At 42.2% G+C, this 18,992-nt stretch overlaps 1 protein-coding gene across 1 annotated transcript in view; it reads right to left on the reverse strand.

Moving 5' to 3' along the window:
* Nucleotides 1-18,992, reverse strand: part of relt (RELT TNF receptor) — a 35,176-nt gene that overhangs the window by 2,935 nt on the left and 13,249 nt on the right. Inside the window, exons 2-10 of the mRNA XM_033630908.2 lie at nucleotides 12,841-12,915; nucleotides 12,631-12,723; nucleotides 10,771-10,955; nucleotides 10,348-10,400; nucleotides 9,949-10,203; nucleotides 4,424-4,504; nucleotides 3,652-3,730; nucleotides 1,713-2,096; nucleotides 511-636 (exon numbers count right to left, since the gene is read on the reverse strand). Of these exons, the coding sequence (XP_033486799.2) occupies nucleotides 511-636; nucleotides 1,713-2,096; nucleotides 3,652-3,730; nucleotides 4,424-4,504; nucleotides 9,949-10,203; nucleotides 10,348-10,400; nucleotides 10,771-10,955; nucleotides 12,631-12,723; nucleotides 12,841-12,882 (1,298 nt within the window). The 5' untranslated portion in view covers nucleotides 12,883-12,915. The remainder of the gene's footprint in view (nucleotides 1-510; nucleotides 637-1,712; nucleotides 2,097-3,651; nucleotides 3,731-4,423; nucleotides 4,505-9,948; nucleotides 10,204-10,347; nucleotides 10,401-10,770; nucleotides 10,956-12,630; nucleotides 12,724-12,840; nucleotides 12,916-18,992) is intronic.

Consider the following 18,992-nt stretch of genomic DNA (forward strand, 5'->3'; position numbering starts at 1 on the left):
AATGTCAAGAGGGGGGCATATACATGACAAATAAATTGCTTTTGAGAGTTTCCAAAGCACACTTATCTCATTATTCCTCATTTGGGCTGATTTTAAAACATTAATAAAAGGATTCTTTTTAAGCATAACACATGACGAATCCAGCAGATTGTTCTGATGACAGGCAGGGCCACATGATTACTGTTACAATGCTGATTAGAAAAATTGGAGCAGACGATTAGAAACAGAAGAGGCTCATTTCCCAAATCATTTTGGAGATTCTGATAAACAGATTACACTCTGTATAATTTCCTTTCCTGGTAAAGCAGACCACATAATTCAGTGCTGGCCACAAGAATGCAATCTGACATGCTGATGATCTCAAGCTACGTCGCAGCACATTAACTCATAACAATTGTGGAAGAAACAGAAAGAAAAGGAGGAGAGTTGTAATTACAACGAGGAGTCATGGGGTAGAAGTGAAATGAGAGTGAGAGGGGGAGGCCTGTGAGTGTGTGTTGCAGGTTGTACCTCCTGATGCCGGATGAAGAGGAGCAGAAGGATTTCCCTCCAAACAGGGAGTTTCTTTGCTCCTGAGATGATGTCTTGGGATCCACGGTGACAGGTTTCTGCTCGGGGATCTGAGCGACTTGGAATCTGTCGGTCAAACGAGAGATATGGTCACTGCCACTAAAACACACATGCTTACAGGAGTGCGAAGCTGTTTGACAGTGTGTCTGGGTGTGTGTGTCTTAATTACTCTTTCTACTGTGTCATCTTTTATGCTACTTTTGGAGGGTTATTTTAAAACTTGTTACATTAAAAGCCATTTGTACAGTTTACAGATGGTTGTAGCCTTTCTATAACTCAACTGGAGTGGGGTGAAATGACTGCGAATGTGTCAGCAGTGGACAAAGTATTCAGATCCTTCAGAAAAGGAAGTAGATTATACGCCATTACAAGTAAAAGCCCTGCTTTGTTCTTCATCATCCACATAAATATGTGTGTAACTATGTGTCTATGTCTGGGTACACACATTTATGGGTGCGAGCATGTATTATAAGGCTTGTGTTTATAAGTAATTTGCTTTTCTTTTCTTAATTTCTTAATTTCTTATCATTATATTATTGTCGCTTATTTCCTGATATCGCCTTTGTTTGTTTATGTTTTATTGTTTTTAATTTTTTATATACTTTATTAATCCTGCAGAGGGGAAATTCAATTTTCAGTTTTATGTATGTATTTATGTGTTTTCTTTTTTCCCTTTTACCTTATCTTTTTCATTCTCTATATGGGTGAAATAATCCTTAAAAATGCAAATAAAAAAGTCCTGCTTTAAAAGTAAAAGTACAGAAGTGATATTAGAAAAATGCACATAAAATATTATAAGCTAAAGTACTAATCATGCACTAATCATCACTAATCATTACTATATGTTTTATTAGAGTCTTACAATAACTGATACTGAACTCATAAAACTGACTGAATCTGATCAAGGAAGGGCTCATTTTAAATAATGTCTAAACATACTGTCAATTCTTTGATCTACAACAATGCATCATATTTTATAAAACTTATCTTTTGTAGTAAAATTTGTCTGCACAGTAACTAATAACTAATGCTTTTAAAAAAATGTAGAAATAAAGGACAATGTTTGCCTCTGAAATGCAGTGGAGTAAAAGTAAAAGTGACTGTATATGCATGTCATACTGTCATATTGTCATGTGTCTCACCTCCCCACAGACAGCACCGTCAGCTCCCCCTCCTTCCTCTCCTTCACTTCACTCCCCTCCACCTTCTCCTGTACAGTATTTGGCACAACAGCTTGAGTGTGGTGGGTGTCGACGAACACCCCTCCCAGCAGGGGCCTCTTCTGCTGGTCCTTGGATGTGTCCAGGGAGGACAGGATGAGGCTCTGTGGGGGCTTCAGGGGGTCTTTGAGGGAATCCAGGGGAGGTATGAGGACAGGGGGCCATTTTCTTTGGGCGCAGCGGGTGCAGCGGTAGCCATGTTTCGGGGCCAGGCCGGAGAGGCCGGAGATGGTGTGGAGGTGGGACTGGTGGGGGCACAGCCTGGGGAGGGAGCGGAACGGGGACAGGGGAGACAGCATGGGGAACCTGGGAGGAAGAGAAGGAGAGGAGGAGAAAGGAAGTCAATAACTGATCAGTTACATTTTTTAAATGTTCAGGCATTTTTATGTTTGGATTATCTTGGGTAACTGAGTCATGATTTCTGGAAAGAGACACTGCTGTCGAGTTAATCAAATGTATTTTTTGGCACTCTGAGCACCACAAGCCGCCATGCTAACTAGTTCCACTATATTGGAAACATTACCATGAGCTCTACCCTTGTTCGGTTTAGATGTGAGTGGAAAATAAATAAAAAATTGAAATCTAAAGTTTAATCTCTTCACCTAGGCCTCTTTAGTTTTTGTTTATCTATTCTTTTGTGCAAAGAGAGGCAGAGCAAACGAGATGAATGCAGCTGTGTGTCCCTGTGTTGTACTAGTGGGTGACCTGTAGTGACCCTGGCAGAACCTCCCACCACACACACACAATCACACACGATCTGAAAGCTTTCCAGATTTCAATGTACATATCGCGTGTGGGTGTCAGAATGTTCTCGAATCTAAAGCTCACATGTTACAGCAGCCCATTGAGCAGTGGCAGCACACTGCCAGAGGCCCCCTGAGACCTCTCACTATTGTACATGTGTAATGGATCCAGTTACCATCCATAAAATAATGTAAGATAAGATGAACTTCTGTGGGAGAAGCTGGGTTGGTGAGCAGCAGAGAATGGTCTGTGAAGATGACTTCTCTTTCGCTGCCAGTGCTGATAAAGGAAAAGTTGCAACACAGTGGCGTAAACTGTGGCATAAAGCAACATGTTGCTGGATTTGTTAGATTAACTTCTGACTACTTGAGCACTTTTAACGGCCGCAGATTGCAACCAAAGTTCCAGCCGCAGCGACACTTGGTCATGTAAATCGTGTGACTACAAGCTGTGTGACAGCCAATGAGCTTAGCGACAGGCCGGCTGTTGGAGCCTCATGACTCAAGAGACAGCGGTTACAACTGTGTCAGACGTTCACTTCAGACATGCGGCCGTGAGTCACTGCCAAGTGTCAGCCCACTCTAGGGCTCCACTGAGGAGACTTCATGTGTGTGAGGGTACTTTCTTTTTCCCTTTGTCAAAGAAGTGCACAAATAATACATTGCAGGTGGCATTATATTATTAAAATGTGTTAGAGTTACGTAATTATGATCCTGTAAAACACTGCTGGCATTTTTATTTGTAAGATAAAGAAATAAAACCTGTTTGCAATGGAAAATATTACGATGTTAACATGTTTTGTACCAAATGGCTCCGCTGGGAGCTTGAGGCAAGTCATAATATTGTCTATTAGATTATATTTCATTTGCAATTTAAAGGGTGGTTCTGAATCTATATGTTTATATTGTTACACAGCTTTCTGCTTTCATCTCTGAAGAGCAACCCTCTGTAACGTTTGACAAGGTTTTCTCTCCTTCTCTTCTCTCGTGAGCCTCCGTCCAAATTCTTTCACTGCCTTGCTTGCTCTGAAACTTTCCTCTGTTTTTATCTTGACCTTGAGCAGCATGACTGAGCAAAAGTACATGTTAGAGATTGATTTTGAGTGTGCTCAACATACTTGATTGACGAGCCTTTGCTCATGGCCAACTGTTTGCTCTCGTACTCCAGCAGCAGTTCCTCCAGTGCAGCAGCATTTTCTGAAACACACACAGACATTCGGATGAGGTGCAGTCAATGTGATGGTCAGTAATGTAGATCAGAATAATCAAAGTTCTCCTGTCTATTGGATCATGGTTTCTGGACAATATTAGATGTTTATAGATAACAGTCATCTTTGTGCTTACTGGTGATTGATAGGAAAACTTAACTCTGACTGGGATCATTATAGGCATAGGTGTCGTTTCAAAACTGGGGGGAACACATATGAAACAGACAGGTTGGGGTTTCTCTGCGAGAAAATTTTGAGCATCAAACACCTCATTTTCTGCATTCTGGTGAATTGTTATGCACCAATTTGTGCCCTTTCTGCATCAATTTATTGTGTAAATGTCTTTAATGTTGTCAAAATAAAAGTCCTCCATGACTTTCATGTGTATCCTTAGGGGAGGGGGGGCTAATGCACATGTTCTAAATATTGAGCGTCGTTTGTTTGTTCTACTTTTGTTTCTATGGGGAAATCCTTCTTATTCCCCTTTCCCCTTTTGCTGTGTTTGCATTTCCAGCGCTAACCATCTACAGTGGAAATAAGGTGCGGACAGCCTGAGCTCGCGGCAGCGGATATGTGTCTGTGACGTACTCTGATGACTCTGTGTTCCCCTCTAAAGCCACAAGAGATGAAATGGCTCTGACCGCTGGCATGTGAGCGACGTCACTGCTGCTCAAACACCTACCTTTCTTCTCAGTGATGAGGCGAACCAGGACACTGATGGTGTCTTCATTCACGTCGTCAGATATGTAGGGACAGTTGTTACCTAGGGCAAGCAAAAAAGACATAGAATTGTTATAAAGTGTTTTGTGAAACAATGTCAAAATACAAAAGCAGTGTCATATAGCTATTGACAAGTGAATTACTTCTAATATATATTGACAAATACTTGCAGCATGTAGTGAAGTATACCAGTTATCACCACTTTGTGCCTACTGTAAAGACGATTTGGTATTTTCCATATTAGATAGTTAACATATATGCCTAAATATCATAGTTAGGTAACATGATGACAACTGAGCCATTTGTGTGACAACCGAGAAACTCTGCTGATGAAGAAAGTCAGATACAATTAAAATTCATTATATTTTGGGATATATTCTTGCCAGAAAATGGCATGTATTTCAAACCAAATAAGTTCATCCTGTTAGGGCTATTTATTATATATAAAGATATAATCCACACTATGTTTTTGCTTTAAATAACCATTACAGCCACTTCACTCACACATGGGAACAGAGTGAATGCAGTTTAGTGCATGTCACTGCTGGAATATTGTGCCCCAGAGCACGATGGGACTGATAAGGATGGATGTGGATGACTGAACAGCAAAGAATAGATATGCCTCCATGGCAACGCCCCCTGACCATCCCATAATAGCACAGCACAGTGAGGCAGCTGAGAGGAGAGCGATGAGGGCGCAGGGGGGGGGTCCAGAATAGCTCACTCAGCGATCACACTCCATTCAGCACTGTCGAAGCACACAGGGCTCTATGTGTGTGTGTTGTACCATATCCCCCATGCCAGGTGACTGTGTGTATCTGTGTGTTGCAGAGCAAACTGCGACTGTATAGATGCATTTGTGTCTATGTGCGCGTCTGTCTTGCATAAGCAGTGTCAGGCTGTTGTTAGGCCATAACAATGGCTCTGTCTCCACAGTGGCTGTTGCTATGCATGGATAACGGCGTCCATTTCACAGTGTGGCACTCATTCTCTTCTATTTATTCCTTCGACAAGAGTCAGATCCATGTGTTCAATGTTTCAGTGTCAGCCGCAATATGTCACCAGTCAGACACCTTGTTGGTTTAAATGCAGCAGTCGCGCGGCGCTAACATGTCTGAAACTGAAAACAGCAGCAGCTAAACTCTATCTTCCCCCACTGCCCTTGTGTCTGCGCAGGCTGAGCTTCACGCTGCGTAAACACAAAGTTGCACGACATTTCTTGTGTTATCGACCCTGCGTTTGCCCTCTCTGCTTCTCCCCTTAGTTGTCCTGTCACTGCGCTCTCCAGCAAGTCAAACTTTTCCCTGTCTGCAGCTCTGCATAGTGAGAGTAACCTCTGCAGAGTCTGATTTTTCGCCCTGCTGTGCTAAGCTTGGCCCTGCTGTAATTCATCCCCAGGGGTGTTCCCCCTGAGCAGAGATGATGTGAAAAGTGCTGGAGTAAGAAGTTTACCTCTAACCTTAGCAGCGGACTGACAGACAGTCAGCGCACTGCAACAAGGATAGTTACATAACAACAAGAGAGGGAAAGATGCAGCATTGAAAGCCATTCTGTAATTCTCAATCTTTACCTGCAGTCCTTTACTTCCTCACATTATCATCATCTTTGCTAACTTTATGTTGCTCATGCTCTGCTCTCTTGTCCTTTATCTGTCTCACTGCATGCAGTTACAGCTTATCACTGCACCACTGCATCATCTGTCTTCTAAGCTGTATAAGAGGAGAGACAGAGGGGAGGTGAGAGTGACGGAGGTGATAAGGTTTCCTAAAATTACCCAGTTACTGTTGCTTGCTTCCAATGGAAAAAGACTTCATTTGTAAAACGTTAGCATAGGTATTATCCTTCTTTTATCTTTACATAGAGGTTGAAATTCAGCACATTAAAAGTAAGGCAGCTACTGTTATCGCCATGATGTCATCGTCAAACTTCTCACACTGAGACATAAACCTTTCATATCTAGTTAAAGGATTTCATCTAGAGAGCACACATGTAGTCGACTTCGAGCAAGACAAGCTATAGAAATTGACAAACCAGATCAAAAAATGGAACAGAGGAAGAAGAAGGAACAAGGTGAGGAGACAGAGAAGGAGAGGAGGGAGGAGTGAGTAAGAAGAGACATAAACCGTGAGGTGAGGACCCAATTGAATTATTGATCCGGCTGGGAAAGGAGAGATGGATGGATAGTGTCATGTTCATATAAGAAGGCGGAGGGGGTGTTAGAGAGCCAAGAAGCCGGATGAATGGAGAGTATAGACGGAGCAGTGGGGGGGGTGAGGGATCAGGGAGTTTCACTTTGGGTGCAGGGGCGTCTTAAGTTTCACAACAAAGCGCTTGGAGAGGAAGAGACCGAGGCAACGCTGCAAACGAGATCAGTGACCAAAATACTGTTGCAATGACCTCTGTTTGTCCTCGCAGGCGCCGGAAATCATCTTCGTACAGGCTTTGCTTCAAAAGCACATGCAGTGATGAGATGGTTGAGGATTTTTTTGGCAATGTGTAATGCATGTCATTTTTAGGCTAGACTTTCTGCTTATGACAAATGAAACAATGAGACTTAATGAGGCTTATCATGAAATCTGTTACCAGATCTGTTTGCCATGGATCTCTAAACTCGCCACACAGCCTCAGCAACATGTGCTCTTGAGACTTGGTGACACAATAGATCTCTCTAAACATCTCTAAACCATAAAAGACACAAATTACTTGGTAGTTGTAGCTGAAATGGGAAAAAGTCACCACTTAGTTTAACATTTTAATCCTAATGACAGACTGTAAGTCATCCAAAGCATCAGGTGTTGTGCAAACGCAAACATTTTCTTGACGCAGAACGGGCTGAAGGAAAGTCTGATCTGTTGAGGCGGCAGCTGTGCTCTGACACTGCTGATACCTGGCACTACGTATGGCTACTTGGCCTAACACAGAGAGGGATAAGCCAGCTTAGCCTTTAAATCTGTTTATGCTTACACAGTAAATTACATTAACTGCACAGGTACACAGATAGTTATATGGCATTAAAAGGGGTAGCGAAAAGTGAGGAAAATAATACTTGAACGTGTAAATTATCCAGCTTGATTTGTTCCTTATGTAGCCTCTGGAAGCAAATAGCTGTTTAGAGGGACAACTTCACATTTTGGGAAATTCACTCATTTGCTTTCTTGTCTAGAGTTAGATGATTAGATTGGTGCCACTTCCACAGTTGTTTGTTATATATGAAGTTACAGCCAGCAGGTGGTTAGCTTAGCATGGAGACTGGTGCCATGCCATTGTTCCAGTGGCCCAAAATTCCGAAGGCCCCTTAGTCCAAAAATTGCCTGCAACAAAAGCCCACTTGTCTGACAGCCTGTTAGTCATAAAAACAACAGCCATTGCTCCGAAGTCCCGTTTCTCCAAAAATACACACCCACTGCAGTTAGTTTTAGTTTCCCACCAATCCCTGGTGTATTTTACCAACCCATCCCTGCTTCTCAAGCAGCCTTTGTGCTACCAAACTCTACATAACAGAGTATTTTTTGTGCCCAAACCTAATTACACATTCACCACAGTGTTGCTGAGCAACTAAAGTTTCAACATATCCACTACAAAGTAGTGTATATAATGGTGGTTTACAGAAACGCACGATGTGAATATGCTTTTTCTGGCAGTTGGGTTGTCTTGTCCTAATGGTACTCCACCTTTCCATGTCAAGGAGCCCTGAATGGATACACATTAGGGCATGGACAGTCATTTGGTAAGATTTCGCTTCAGGGACCTTCATCTGAAAATATTTTGGTTGTTGGTTCTGGTTATGACCAGAATTCTGCAGTTTTCAAATACAGCTGAGGGTATTACTGTGAAGCATGATCAGAATAGTCACCCTTATGACATTGGGCTCACTTCTAAATAGCGAAAATAATCCATTCCCAATTTTCTTGGGGACCCCTGGTGGTCCCTGGACCCTGGTTGAAACCGCTGCTGTAACTAAAAGGAGTGTGTATTTACAGAGAAACACACTCCAAGGAGCCATAAGTGTTTGATAACGGACTATTGGAGATATGGACATTCCGTCTGATGGGACATTTTTTGGACAACTAGGGCTTTGGCATTTTTGGCCGTCACAGCAATAGGAAGTCCCCAGGGATATAGCTAACTTTAGCCTAGCTCTACTCAACAGTTACAACCACTAAAGCTCACTAATTAAAATGGTATACTACATCTTATTTGTTTAATTTGTACAAAAAACAAGGAGTAAAAACTACAATTTAACATTTTATAATAACTAGAGACCTTTAGTGACCTTTCCCCCTGTGTGTTAGCTGAGCTAACTACCTGCTGGCTGTGACTGCATGCATGCATTTGAAAGTGGTATCAATCTTCTAATCTAAGCAAGGAAACAAGTGAATTTCCCAATAATTCCCAAACAAACTATTGCTTTCAGCAATGTCCACTGTTAGCATGAGGCAACCAGGCTAACACAATGTGCAATGTTTGCTAAATCAAATGAACTCTCTCTGACTCACATTTGGAGTTTGTGCAGCTATAAACAAGTCCTTGCAGCAGACATAGTTTATCAAAATGTCAGATGTTCTGTGTGGAAACATACCAGACAGTCCACACAAAGAGCTGCTCTGATCAATGTTACAGTTATGACGTACACCATGTTACGTACGGGTGCATAAAGGAGAAGTGACTGTACTTCTCACATTGTATTGTATGGATACCACAGGTGACTTGACCTCAGATTTCTGGACTCAAAGAGAAAAATCGACTCCTACTTAGGTCAAATACTGCAGAACTCCAGATCTAAGACTCCTCCTGAACAATATACTTCCAAAGGACAGGGATAAAGAGCACTCGTGTTACTCTGAGACTGAGCAAACTGCTAACAACGGGTGTGGTAACTCAACACTTGTTTTATTGCTTGATCCTTCTGTGTCGCTCTCTAAACTCTCTTTACTTTTCCATTCATTGATATCAATCCCTCTTCCAGTTAATACCACCCCCGTCCCCCATTTCTTCTTCTGCCCTCCCCTGCCTCTCTTTATAAATCTCTCTGTGTTTGCTCAAGTCAGTTTCTCTCTGACGTCAGCAGGGTGAGTGAGTTGATGGGAATGCTTTTTTTTCCCCCTTTTCAGATAGGAAAATTACAAGAATAACAGTCCGTGCTTAGAAAAACACATGCTTGACATGTATTGACCCCTGCGAGGTCAAAGTTCAAAGAGATTGGGGAAAAAAAAGCCTCCCATGTAGACTAGCGTGCAGTCACATCACAGAGATACATGGCCTGTGGCTGCACGAAGGGACACTGCCCTTTGGGCTTGGCTTTGCCCTGACTCCTGACAACACTTGACCACATCTTGTGCGAGCTAATTTGGCGCTTTAATGGCCGAACGTGACAACAACCTGAACATAAATGCTAGTTTCAGTATCACTCTCTGTGGAATTTTCTATATTTTGCTCTCTTTTCTAACTTTTATTCCTCTCCAATTCCTCTCATTTCATCTCTCTCACCTTCTTTCTGTGGTGTGGCAGTTTCTTCATCCCCTCCCTCCTTGTCAGCAGTGCAGCGGTATCCCTTCTTCTTTAGGATGTTGCAGATGAGGATACCCAACAGGCCCATCACGCAGAAGATTGGCACCAGAGCAAACACAGCGTACTCTGCCGTCTTCTCCTCAGCACTGCGTACCACTGTGCCGTTGACCGGCCCTCCTGCACCGCTGGATGGACCTTTACCCACTGTGCGCACCGTCCTGACGTGCAAAGATGCTGAGAGGAAGGAGAAGAAGAAAGAGAGCAGGATGTAAAAGCATACTCTTGTTTCCATAAGGAACAAATTATGATTGTATATGAAATGATGGAGCATGTGATGTTAAACACAATGTCAGACACATGCTGCAGGATCATGCTCACTTTTCACACAAGGACTTTGGGTGGAAACTTCCCCTGTGGCAGTGAAGTGAAACCTGCAAATGGAAAAAGAAAGAGGAGGAAAGAGCATAATTAGAGAGACGGACAGAGGGAACAGAAAAGAGGAGGTCCACTCAACAAAGAAAGAATGAACAAGCGGTTTTAGCCTGTGGCATGTTATGTCCTATGGTGCTTGAATGTGCCTGCCCATTGCGGTGAGTGACGTCATGTATGTGTGTGTGTGTGTGTGTGTGTGTGTGTGTGTGTGTGTGTGTGTGTGTGTTCCTGTTCTCTCGACACAGTGAAAATCGCAGGACTTTAATTAGAACCAAAAAAAAGTGTATGAGGTGCATGTTCGAGCACAGCACTTTGAATGTCCAGCCTACAGTTTCACTGTGGATTAATAAGTGGACAGGTGGGCCTCACCCAGGCAGACAGTCCCCGCAGACAGCATCTGAAGTCGCAGTGCCAGGGGTTGCAACCGTGCGGCCGAGGATCTCGCAGGAGGCGTGCGGGCGGCAAACCTCAGAGTCAAATGCGTCTGAAAAGCTTCCAGTTGGGCACAACTGACATTGCACTTCCTCTGTTGGACTTTGGATCTGCCCACAAGCCTGGCAAGAGAGAAATAAACTTCTAAACTCAGAGGCAACAGAGGCTGCAAAATCAGAAAAGGAAGCATCCCACTGATGTTTTCAGAGGGTTAGTGTCTGCAATAACTGGAATTATAAGATCTTCTCTATCCCTCATCCTACTGAGGTACCTGCAAATCTCTATGACTTTGTTAATCAGTTTGTTTCTTTTTCTGTTTTAGCTTCTTTTTAAAAGTAACCCTGGTCAAAAGCACCCAATTCCACCTATACAGTTTTAATGGATGAAACAAATTACTGAGTTCATGTTTGCCATTGGTCCGAAAATAGAGTATAACACACTATCAGAGGGAGGTAGAGGCACTTATCAGCCACTTCAGGTCAGACACAGATGCAGCAGACACAGATTTCCTCATGCACTCTGTCAGCAACCCTAAATACTTTACATGATGTCATAATGAAATGTTTTATGACTATCGAATTCAATTGATCAATTCAAGAAAAACTCCACCCTCTGCTATGGACATCCATCGCTGGGAAATCTACTCAAAAAACAGGCTGTTGCCTTCGCTCCCAAACACAGAACTCCTGTCACATGTCAGTATGCATAGCATGACCCAGATCTTGTGCTATAACTGCCTGTAGCGTGTGGTGTTCATAGCTCTATGTAAACACCCCTCATTGACAAACCTTTATTTTGACAGGGGGTCTTACTGAGACCAAGGTCTCCGTCTACTTTTGTACTGAAAGACAAAACAGTTTGAAGGACTGTCGGTTTATTTTAGTGATTTTATATTGGGCTCAAAAGCCCTCTGGTTGGTTTTGCCATGTAAACACAACATGCAATGATGTTTACTTGAAATTACTGAAAACTAAATGTAATAACAGTACTAATGCGGATTGCATTTTGGAAAAACTGCAATTTGTATTAAAGAAAAGTACATATTTTCCTTTTTTTCCCCAAATAACAATAATAATATCACTAATTTTTCTATACTGGTTGTGTCTTATAGTAGTTTATCCTTGAGGTCCCTGAGGACCTCTGTCCTTGTATGTCAAATATATCTGTAGGATGAAGTTACTATGAACGTAAATAGCTTCAGCAAAGGTAAACACAGATATCTAAGTGATGAATGGTAGTTTTGTTGTGCCAGTAACAGCATGTGATCTACTATAACTTCATAAATACAACCTGCAACTAAAGAGAAACATGACACACCTCAACAAAAATCCCCCTTTGGTTAAAAAGCAATGTCATGCATGTTTTCCATCATTAAACCGCGATTTATGTAAGCAAATAACTTAGTTTATGACTGTGGTGACCCGAAACATCAATTAAAAGGTAAGAGAAGAAATTTAACTGAAGATCCCAGGCCAGAGGGTTTAAATTGAGGCACTTGTTCACAGTGAATCACCACAAATATGTACATGAAAATTCATACATACATTCGACATTTGGCTCTAAGTCATTTGCACTCTCTACCCTTTATTTTTTAAGCTCTATATCATACAGAATAAGGAAAAAATGCACCTTGCTGGAAAAAAGTGCATTTAAAGCAGGTAGGGGGGTATAATTACGTAACATGGCGGGATAGTTTGTGATCTCTAAGGGGACAAAAAGTACTATACTGTACCAAAAATGTCCCTTAGAGCAGGTTAAGTTGTTATTAATCGCTTTTATTTCAGTTTGTAGTCTCACCTTGGAGGGCTCCTGGCCTGCAGGGCATTGCAGACACACACACCCTTCCCCCCACCGACACTGCACTGCTGCAGTCCCACCACAGCCAAACACCTGGAAGACACACAAGCTCATGAGTCAGTGAAGGTTTGCACTCACTTACTAAATCTTCACCTACATGCCACCTGGTCTATACGGTACATCAACATACACACAAATGTGAATATTTACCGTGAGAAGGACGAGAGCGGAGCAGCAAAGGTGGTTCCTCATCTTCTTCAATGTATTCTTCTATGTTCATATGATCTGAAAGCAGAGAGGGCACAGAAACACGTCAGAAAACGGGGATAATCACATTTTAGAACACGGTCACATGGGTTTTAAAGTGGATAATAAAGATGAAGCATGTCACCTTGGTCAACACAACTGAGCCCTTTTTGCAAACACAATTTATGGACCGTTTAAGTGCCAACTCACATATAGATGACACATAACAGCATGACATATCACAACACAGCTTTACAACACCTCTACATACATCCAGCACACAGGCATGCACACTCACACAAAACCACACGTCACATGGCGAAAAACACCTGAGTCACTCTTTGCGACTTATCCGGAGTGCAGTGACTCGAGTGACAGGGAGGTAAGGAGCAGTTGGACAATACCTGTAAATAACATTTATCATGAATCAGCTTCTTTTTATGGACAGGAGTGAATGAACCAGGGCTTTTCTCTGGCTATCTTTAGGCCTTAGGTTCTCAAATACACCTTTTAAAGCAGTTATTCATGCCGCAACATATTCATTTGCAGACACATGCTGACTTTCCTCAATGCTTGATGATAGCTGCCCTGGGATGAGCATTTCCGGAGATTTAGGTGAGGTAGAAAAACAGTCTTGAGGATGATTGTGCTGCTTTATTTTGCAGTGTCTTTTTTTTTGGATACTGGAAGTAAATAAAAAGTCAAACCCCTTCTTTAACTCTTCACTTATGGGGCATGTGTTTAGATGGTATAACAGCAAAACAATGGTGTCATCTCTAAAGTTAGCAATTTGCAGACGGAAAACATTTGTCAACAGCTTATTTAAAATAGCATAAATCCCTACAGTGCGCTCGCATACATATGTATCTATATGCACACAGAACAAGTGGTCAGCAAGGCATTTGTTACTGCCCTGTACTAAAGCTTCTGTATAACTTCATGGACTAAAATGAAATCCAATCCGAGGTCACTTATCAATGAGAAATTCTTGGCTCCAAATATAGCATCCTGGCACTTAAACTGGCTCACCCTCACATTTGACTTTACACTGCTTAATGTAAAATGTCCAAACTGCATAGTAGCATGAAGATATTTTTGACATTGCTGTAAAAAGGCAGCAGAGCAGGGCAGCCAGCAGGGTGGCCACCAAATATGCAGAGGACTATAGGTTCAATTTCTGTGACAGCTCAAGGTGCAGTGTGTCTGACTGATCAAAACCAACACTGAATATCCAGAATCCTATTAAAGAATCATGTTATGACAATTTGTAAAACTGCTGCGACACAAATAATAATCTTCAGCAATCACTTTTTTCACTGTATGCCCCACAGCATCCTATTAAGAAAGCAACTCACACAATAAAACAGTTTGTTGGACGCATTTCGTCGCACCCTGCGCTCTTATTTGTGACCGCAATTACAGGACTGTGAATTCACACAGGACCAGTATTATCAGAGGGCACCCGGCATGCAGCAGGTTATTTGTGGTGGAGATTTTACTTTCAAAATTATAGACATGAGAGACTCACACAACATAATTCTACATTCTTAGCACGTATCACATTGCATGACTTCAGCCCCTGTGAATATGACTATATCTGACAGCCGAATATGCCAAAGATGTTTTTTCTTTTTCTCTTTTCTTTTTACTTTTAACTCAAGAGAAGAAAATGTAGCTGACAGACTGACTGAACCCAAATCAGCTTGTAAAACAGCCACTGACCAAAGCCAAAACATTAGATGTATTTGGAATATGTCAGAGAAAGAAAGAAAGAAAAACAGAATGACAGAATGAGGATGACAAGAGAAGGAAGAAAAGATGAAAAAGTGGAGGAGGAGATGGAGAAAGATAGAGATGAAGAAAGCTGGAATACAAGACAGAGCAATAAAATCAGAGCGAGAGGAGAAAAGCAGAGCGGCATACTTACCCCAGACTTGCAGCTGATTGACACAGTTGCCGTGGCAACTCAGCAAGGATGCTGTATAGGCTGCTATAAATGCTGAGTCAGGACCAAACTCAAGTCTAACTTTCTTACAGCTGTCTAAGAGCAACACTTGACAAAAGTCGTTTATGGTGCTACTTGGACAAGTGACGTTAAATAGACTACTGGACTTTACAACTACAAAATTAAGATTAAAAACCAAAACCTAAAACAGAGTTAACACTAAAGTGCAACTCCAGAAGTCTGAGAAGTGACACCAAACTTGAAAGTCTAGTGTAGCTGAATGTAGAATTCAATGTACCTGCCTGTGTCTTATACAGTCACTCTGACCACAGACACACCCCTGACGTCCTTAGGACATGCCCCTTCTATCACAGCTAAAACAGAGAGTGTGTGTGTCTGTGTGTGTGTGTGTGTGCATGTGTGTTGTTGTGTGTGAGGGGTGAGGCCACTTTAATGGACCTCTTCACCTTTGACCACGCAGCAAAACATAATGTTTTAAACATTAGTTAGGAAGCAAATCAACACTTCTCCACTCAGACCCGTTCATTCTCTTCCTCTGTGTGGTCAGCACAGAGAAGACACACGGCACATTCACCTGTGCAGCATATCCACAGTGTAAGTGGGCAGTAAGTGTGTGCTGATGTGTCTTACACATTATCTGTGCATTAAGACACACACACAGACACACACACACACACACATCTGGAATGCCGTAACATCCAGCCAACACCAAGCTGTGCCTTACACAAACAAGAAAATAAAAAATGTAACGAGTTTATGATTTTGGTCCAGCGAGGCCCTCGTGCCAATGACAGGCTACTGAAGCATAATTTCAGGGAGGAAGAGAAAGATAAAGCTCGGACGGAAAAACCACTAGTTTGAAAAAACAACACTCAGGGCTGAGGGACCGATAGAGCTGTGGAGGAATAGGAGATGAGGGAGGCAAGGATGGAAAGACGAGAAAGTGGCAGTGAGTGAAACTGCTATAACTTCAGCCTGATACAATGATATATATAGAAGTATTTGTTAAAATGCCATACAGACCAGAGCAACGGGCTAATTACAAGTCACACATGCGCACCAAGATATAGCACACTCGTGCAAACATGTGCAACACACGAGCACACACAGCAGAGAGAGAAATGAAAAAAAATGATCAATAAAACGACAATGATAGAGAGAGCAAAACAAAAATGGGACCTGCAATTAAGTACCTCTTTTTTGGGAAAGTGTCAAGTAACAAATTGGACGGGGTTAGAGGGGTTGAGGAATGTCGGTTTTCCGCAGCGGGACTCGCTTGACCTCCCGAAGTGCAGTGACCGAAACAACTGAACTTCAGCAGAGCAAGGTGAAACTGATTTATAGTGTGATGAATGCATGTAATCCCAAATCATTGCATACAGCAGACTGAGCTCATGTTTGAAAAGGCTTGCCCATTCCAGAAAGAGGCACAAAAGCATCTGCCAAAAGTCATTTTTTCCATAATGCACCATTATAAAGTCTTTCCTCATGTGATTCCAGTCAATACAAAGGTTTTTGGTTTAAGAGAAATCACTAAATGAAACAGCAATTTGTCAACCATTCCCCCTGCTTGCAATCCACTAGTAAAAAGCAGTGAGTGTAAGCAGCAGTGACACATGCAGTGAAAATGTGCTTCAAATACAGAATGCATGTGAAAGCGTGTCCAGGAAGGCTATTAAAAACGTGCCAGCTGCCTGACCACTGCTCTCAGAAGTCAGCCCGATTCACGCCAGCATTGTCTGCATGTGATGCATTTGCATTTAAGTCCAGTTTGTCTGAGGTTTTCACCACAAAACCACAACAGAGGCGACCGCCACACGTGGAACTTCCACTGGACCTACATGGCACATGACCGCCCCTGTGTCCATGCGTGGCTTTGTCCGCCTTCAAAAACCCATCCCTCTCTTCCTTCAGTGCGTCCATGACCAAGTGCCAACAGCAGTGCAGAATTCTCCATCATCTTTTAAAGGAGTAGTTCCACATGTGAATTTCAACACGGAAATGCACATTTTTGTTTGATGATAAGACTGATACCAGCTTCATGTTTGTGGAAATATGAAGCTGCAGCCAGTAGCCAGTTAGCTTAGCGTAGCTTAGCATAGACTAGCAAGACTGAACATGGTGAAACAGCTAGATTCATTCTGTTCAATGGTAACAAAATCCACCTCCAAAGCCTTAACAAACCAGCTGTAGAGGTGCTGCAGGTAGATTTTACTCCCTTTAGACAGAGCCAGGCTAACTGTTTCCTGTTTCCAGTCTTTGTGCTAAGCTAGACTGAGCTAGCTGCTAGCTGTAACTTTAGATTTGAGAGTGGCATTGATCTTTTCATTAATCTCTCAGCAAGAAAGTGAATCACAGCTTTATCATTATATCTAGACACCGGACACCAAGATGGCACCTGCTATCCTGGTGCATATGCAAAGAAATGTCTCCAGCCTATTGAATATGTGCAGTTGTGCACTTGGCTCACATCGTCACGTTGTCTCTATGTCACTTTGTGACCTATGTCTGTAAAAAGTGCTATATAAATAAATTTTACCTACTTGATTACTTATTTACTGCAGCATCACAGATTTTTAAATCGCTTTTCTCAGCTTGAAGAAAGTTTTACATATTCATAATCACCATGGTTCAAAAACTCAGAATAGAAAGATTCATAATTTACCTTGTAAGCAGTTCGAGGTGTCCTGTCAACAGTTTTACAGACGTCTCTTTTATAATTGTGGTCTATGGGGAAAATGCTTTTTGGCGCAGATGGGATTTATTCGCTGCAATACCGCAAGTGGCCACTGGGAAACATTGCAAGGAAGGCTGAGCTGTGTTTCTGGGAGCCTGAAGTGAATATTTCCCAAAATGTCAAAACATTGTATTAGGAAATCTTTGACTCCTTATTCACCTGCCTATAATCTCAACACAGTTTATAACTTTACAGCAGCATGTCTTTGCCCTTTCATTGCTCTCTCTTGAGATGTCCAGAAAGCCTTTTGTCCGACCTCATGGCAAAATCACAAAACTACTCAGCTGTGTGAAGCCGAATTTACCTTTCTGATTAAGTCTGAGCGCTGATCTCTATCTAGTGAGTGATGCTGATGTTATGGCTTGGACGTGTTCTTAATGGAACAGGCAATCTTGACATAGTCAACATTAGACCTGAAACATCTTCTAACACAGATGCACCTAAAAATGAAAACAGTAATTTGGTCTGAGACTACAAATTCTCAGACTTTTCGTCCACATGCTCTTTCCTCCTCTCTCAACTCTTGAACCGTCAATCCTGTAATTGCAATTTATTGTTCACGTTTCCTTTTTCAAAATGGGCTTGTTTCACGCCTCTGTCGGACATGTGCTTTGGTTTGAAGAGTGCATGGATGCGTGGGTTTGGAGAGACAATTAAGAAAGGAGAAAAAAGACAATAAGAAAGACAAATATAGAGAGGGGGAGCAGACACATGCGTAAAAAAGACCAGGATATAAAAGGATATTAACACCTCTCAGAATATCTCGGCATACACAACAAAGAAGCTGAAAGACACCGACACCCACGATACTTTCATGATTTTATGTAAAACAACAAAAACAGGCTAAGAATTTGAAAACACCTCAGAGGAAAAGGAGAAGATTGTGACGACTTTTCCAAAACTGTAAAACAGTAATTACCCAAAACCCTAGGTGCTGTTGTTTGACACATTCCAATAACAAGTCGCGACAACATCAGATGACCAGTCACATTTTCTGTTTTGTTCAGGGGACCTAAAAATAGCCATAATAAAGAAGTGATGGTGGAGGCATGACAAAAACACGGACATTATTCTATTCTGTGGTGGTTTTTGGGGCGAGGAGCGGAGTCGCAGCTCATCTGTTGGAGAGCTTTTTCTGGCTCCTTGATGTCATGCAGCAGCTGAGCTGAGAAATCCTACTGGATGAAGCTGTGAAGGAAGGAAGGAACCACAAAAGAGGAAACACAAGAATGAGTGGAACTCCTCGCCTTTCAGTGTGAGGTGACTGAGCGGCAGGAGAGATCAAGGGTGAAGTGGGTTCAAGCTGTAGCGTTGTTGGTTTCCAAACAAAGAGTCGTGTTTGTCAAGCACACGTGACTCTGGTCAGACATGAGACTCTGTAATGATCTTATTTTCACAATGTATTTTAGTGTA

Source organism: Epinephelus lanceolatus, chromosome 4, assembly GCF_041903045.1.
Source record: "Epinephelus lanceolatus isolate andai-2023 chromosome 4, ASM4190304v1, whole genome shotgun sequence".
Lineage (NCBI taxonomy): Eukaryota > Metazoa > Chordata > Actinopteri > Perciformes > Serranidae > Epinephelus > Epinephelus lanceolatus.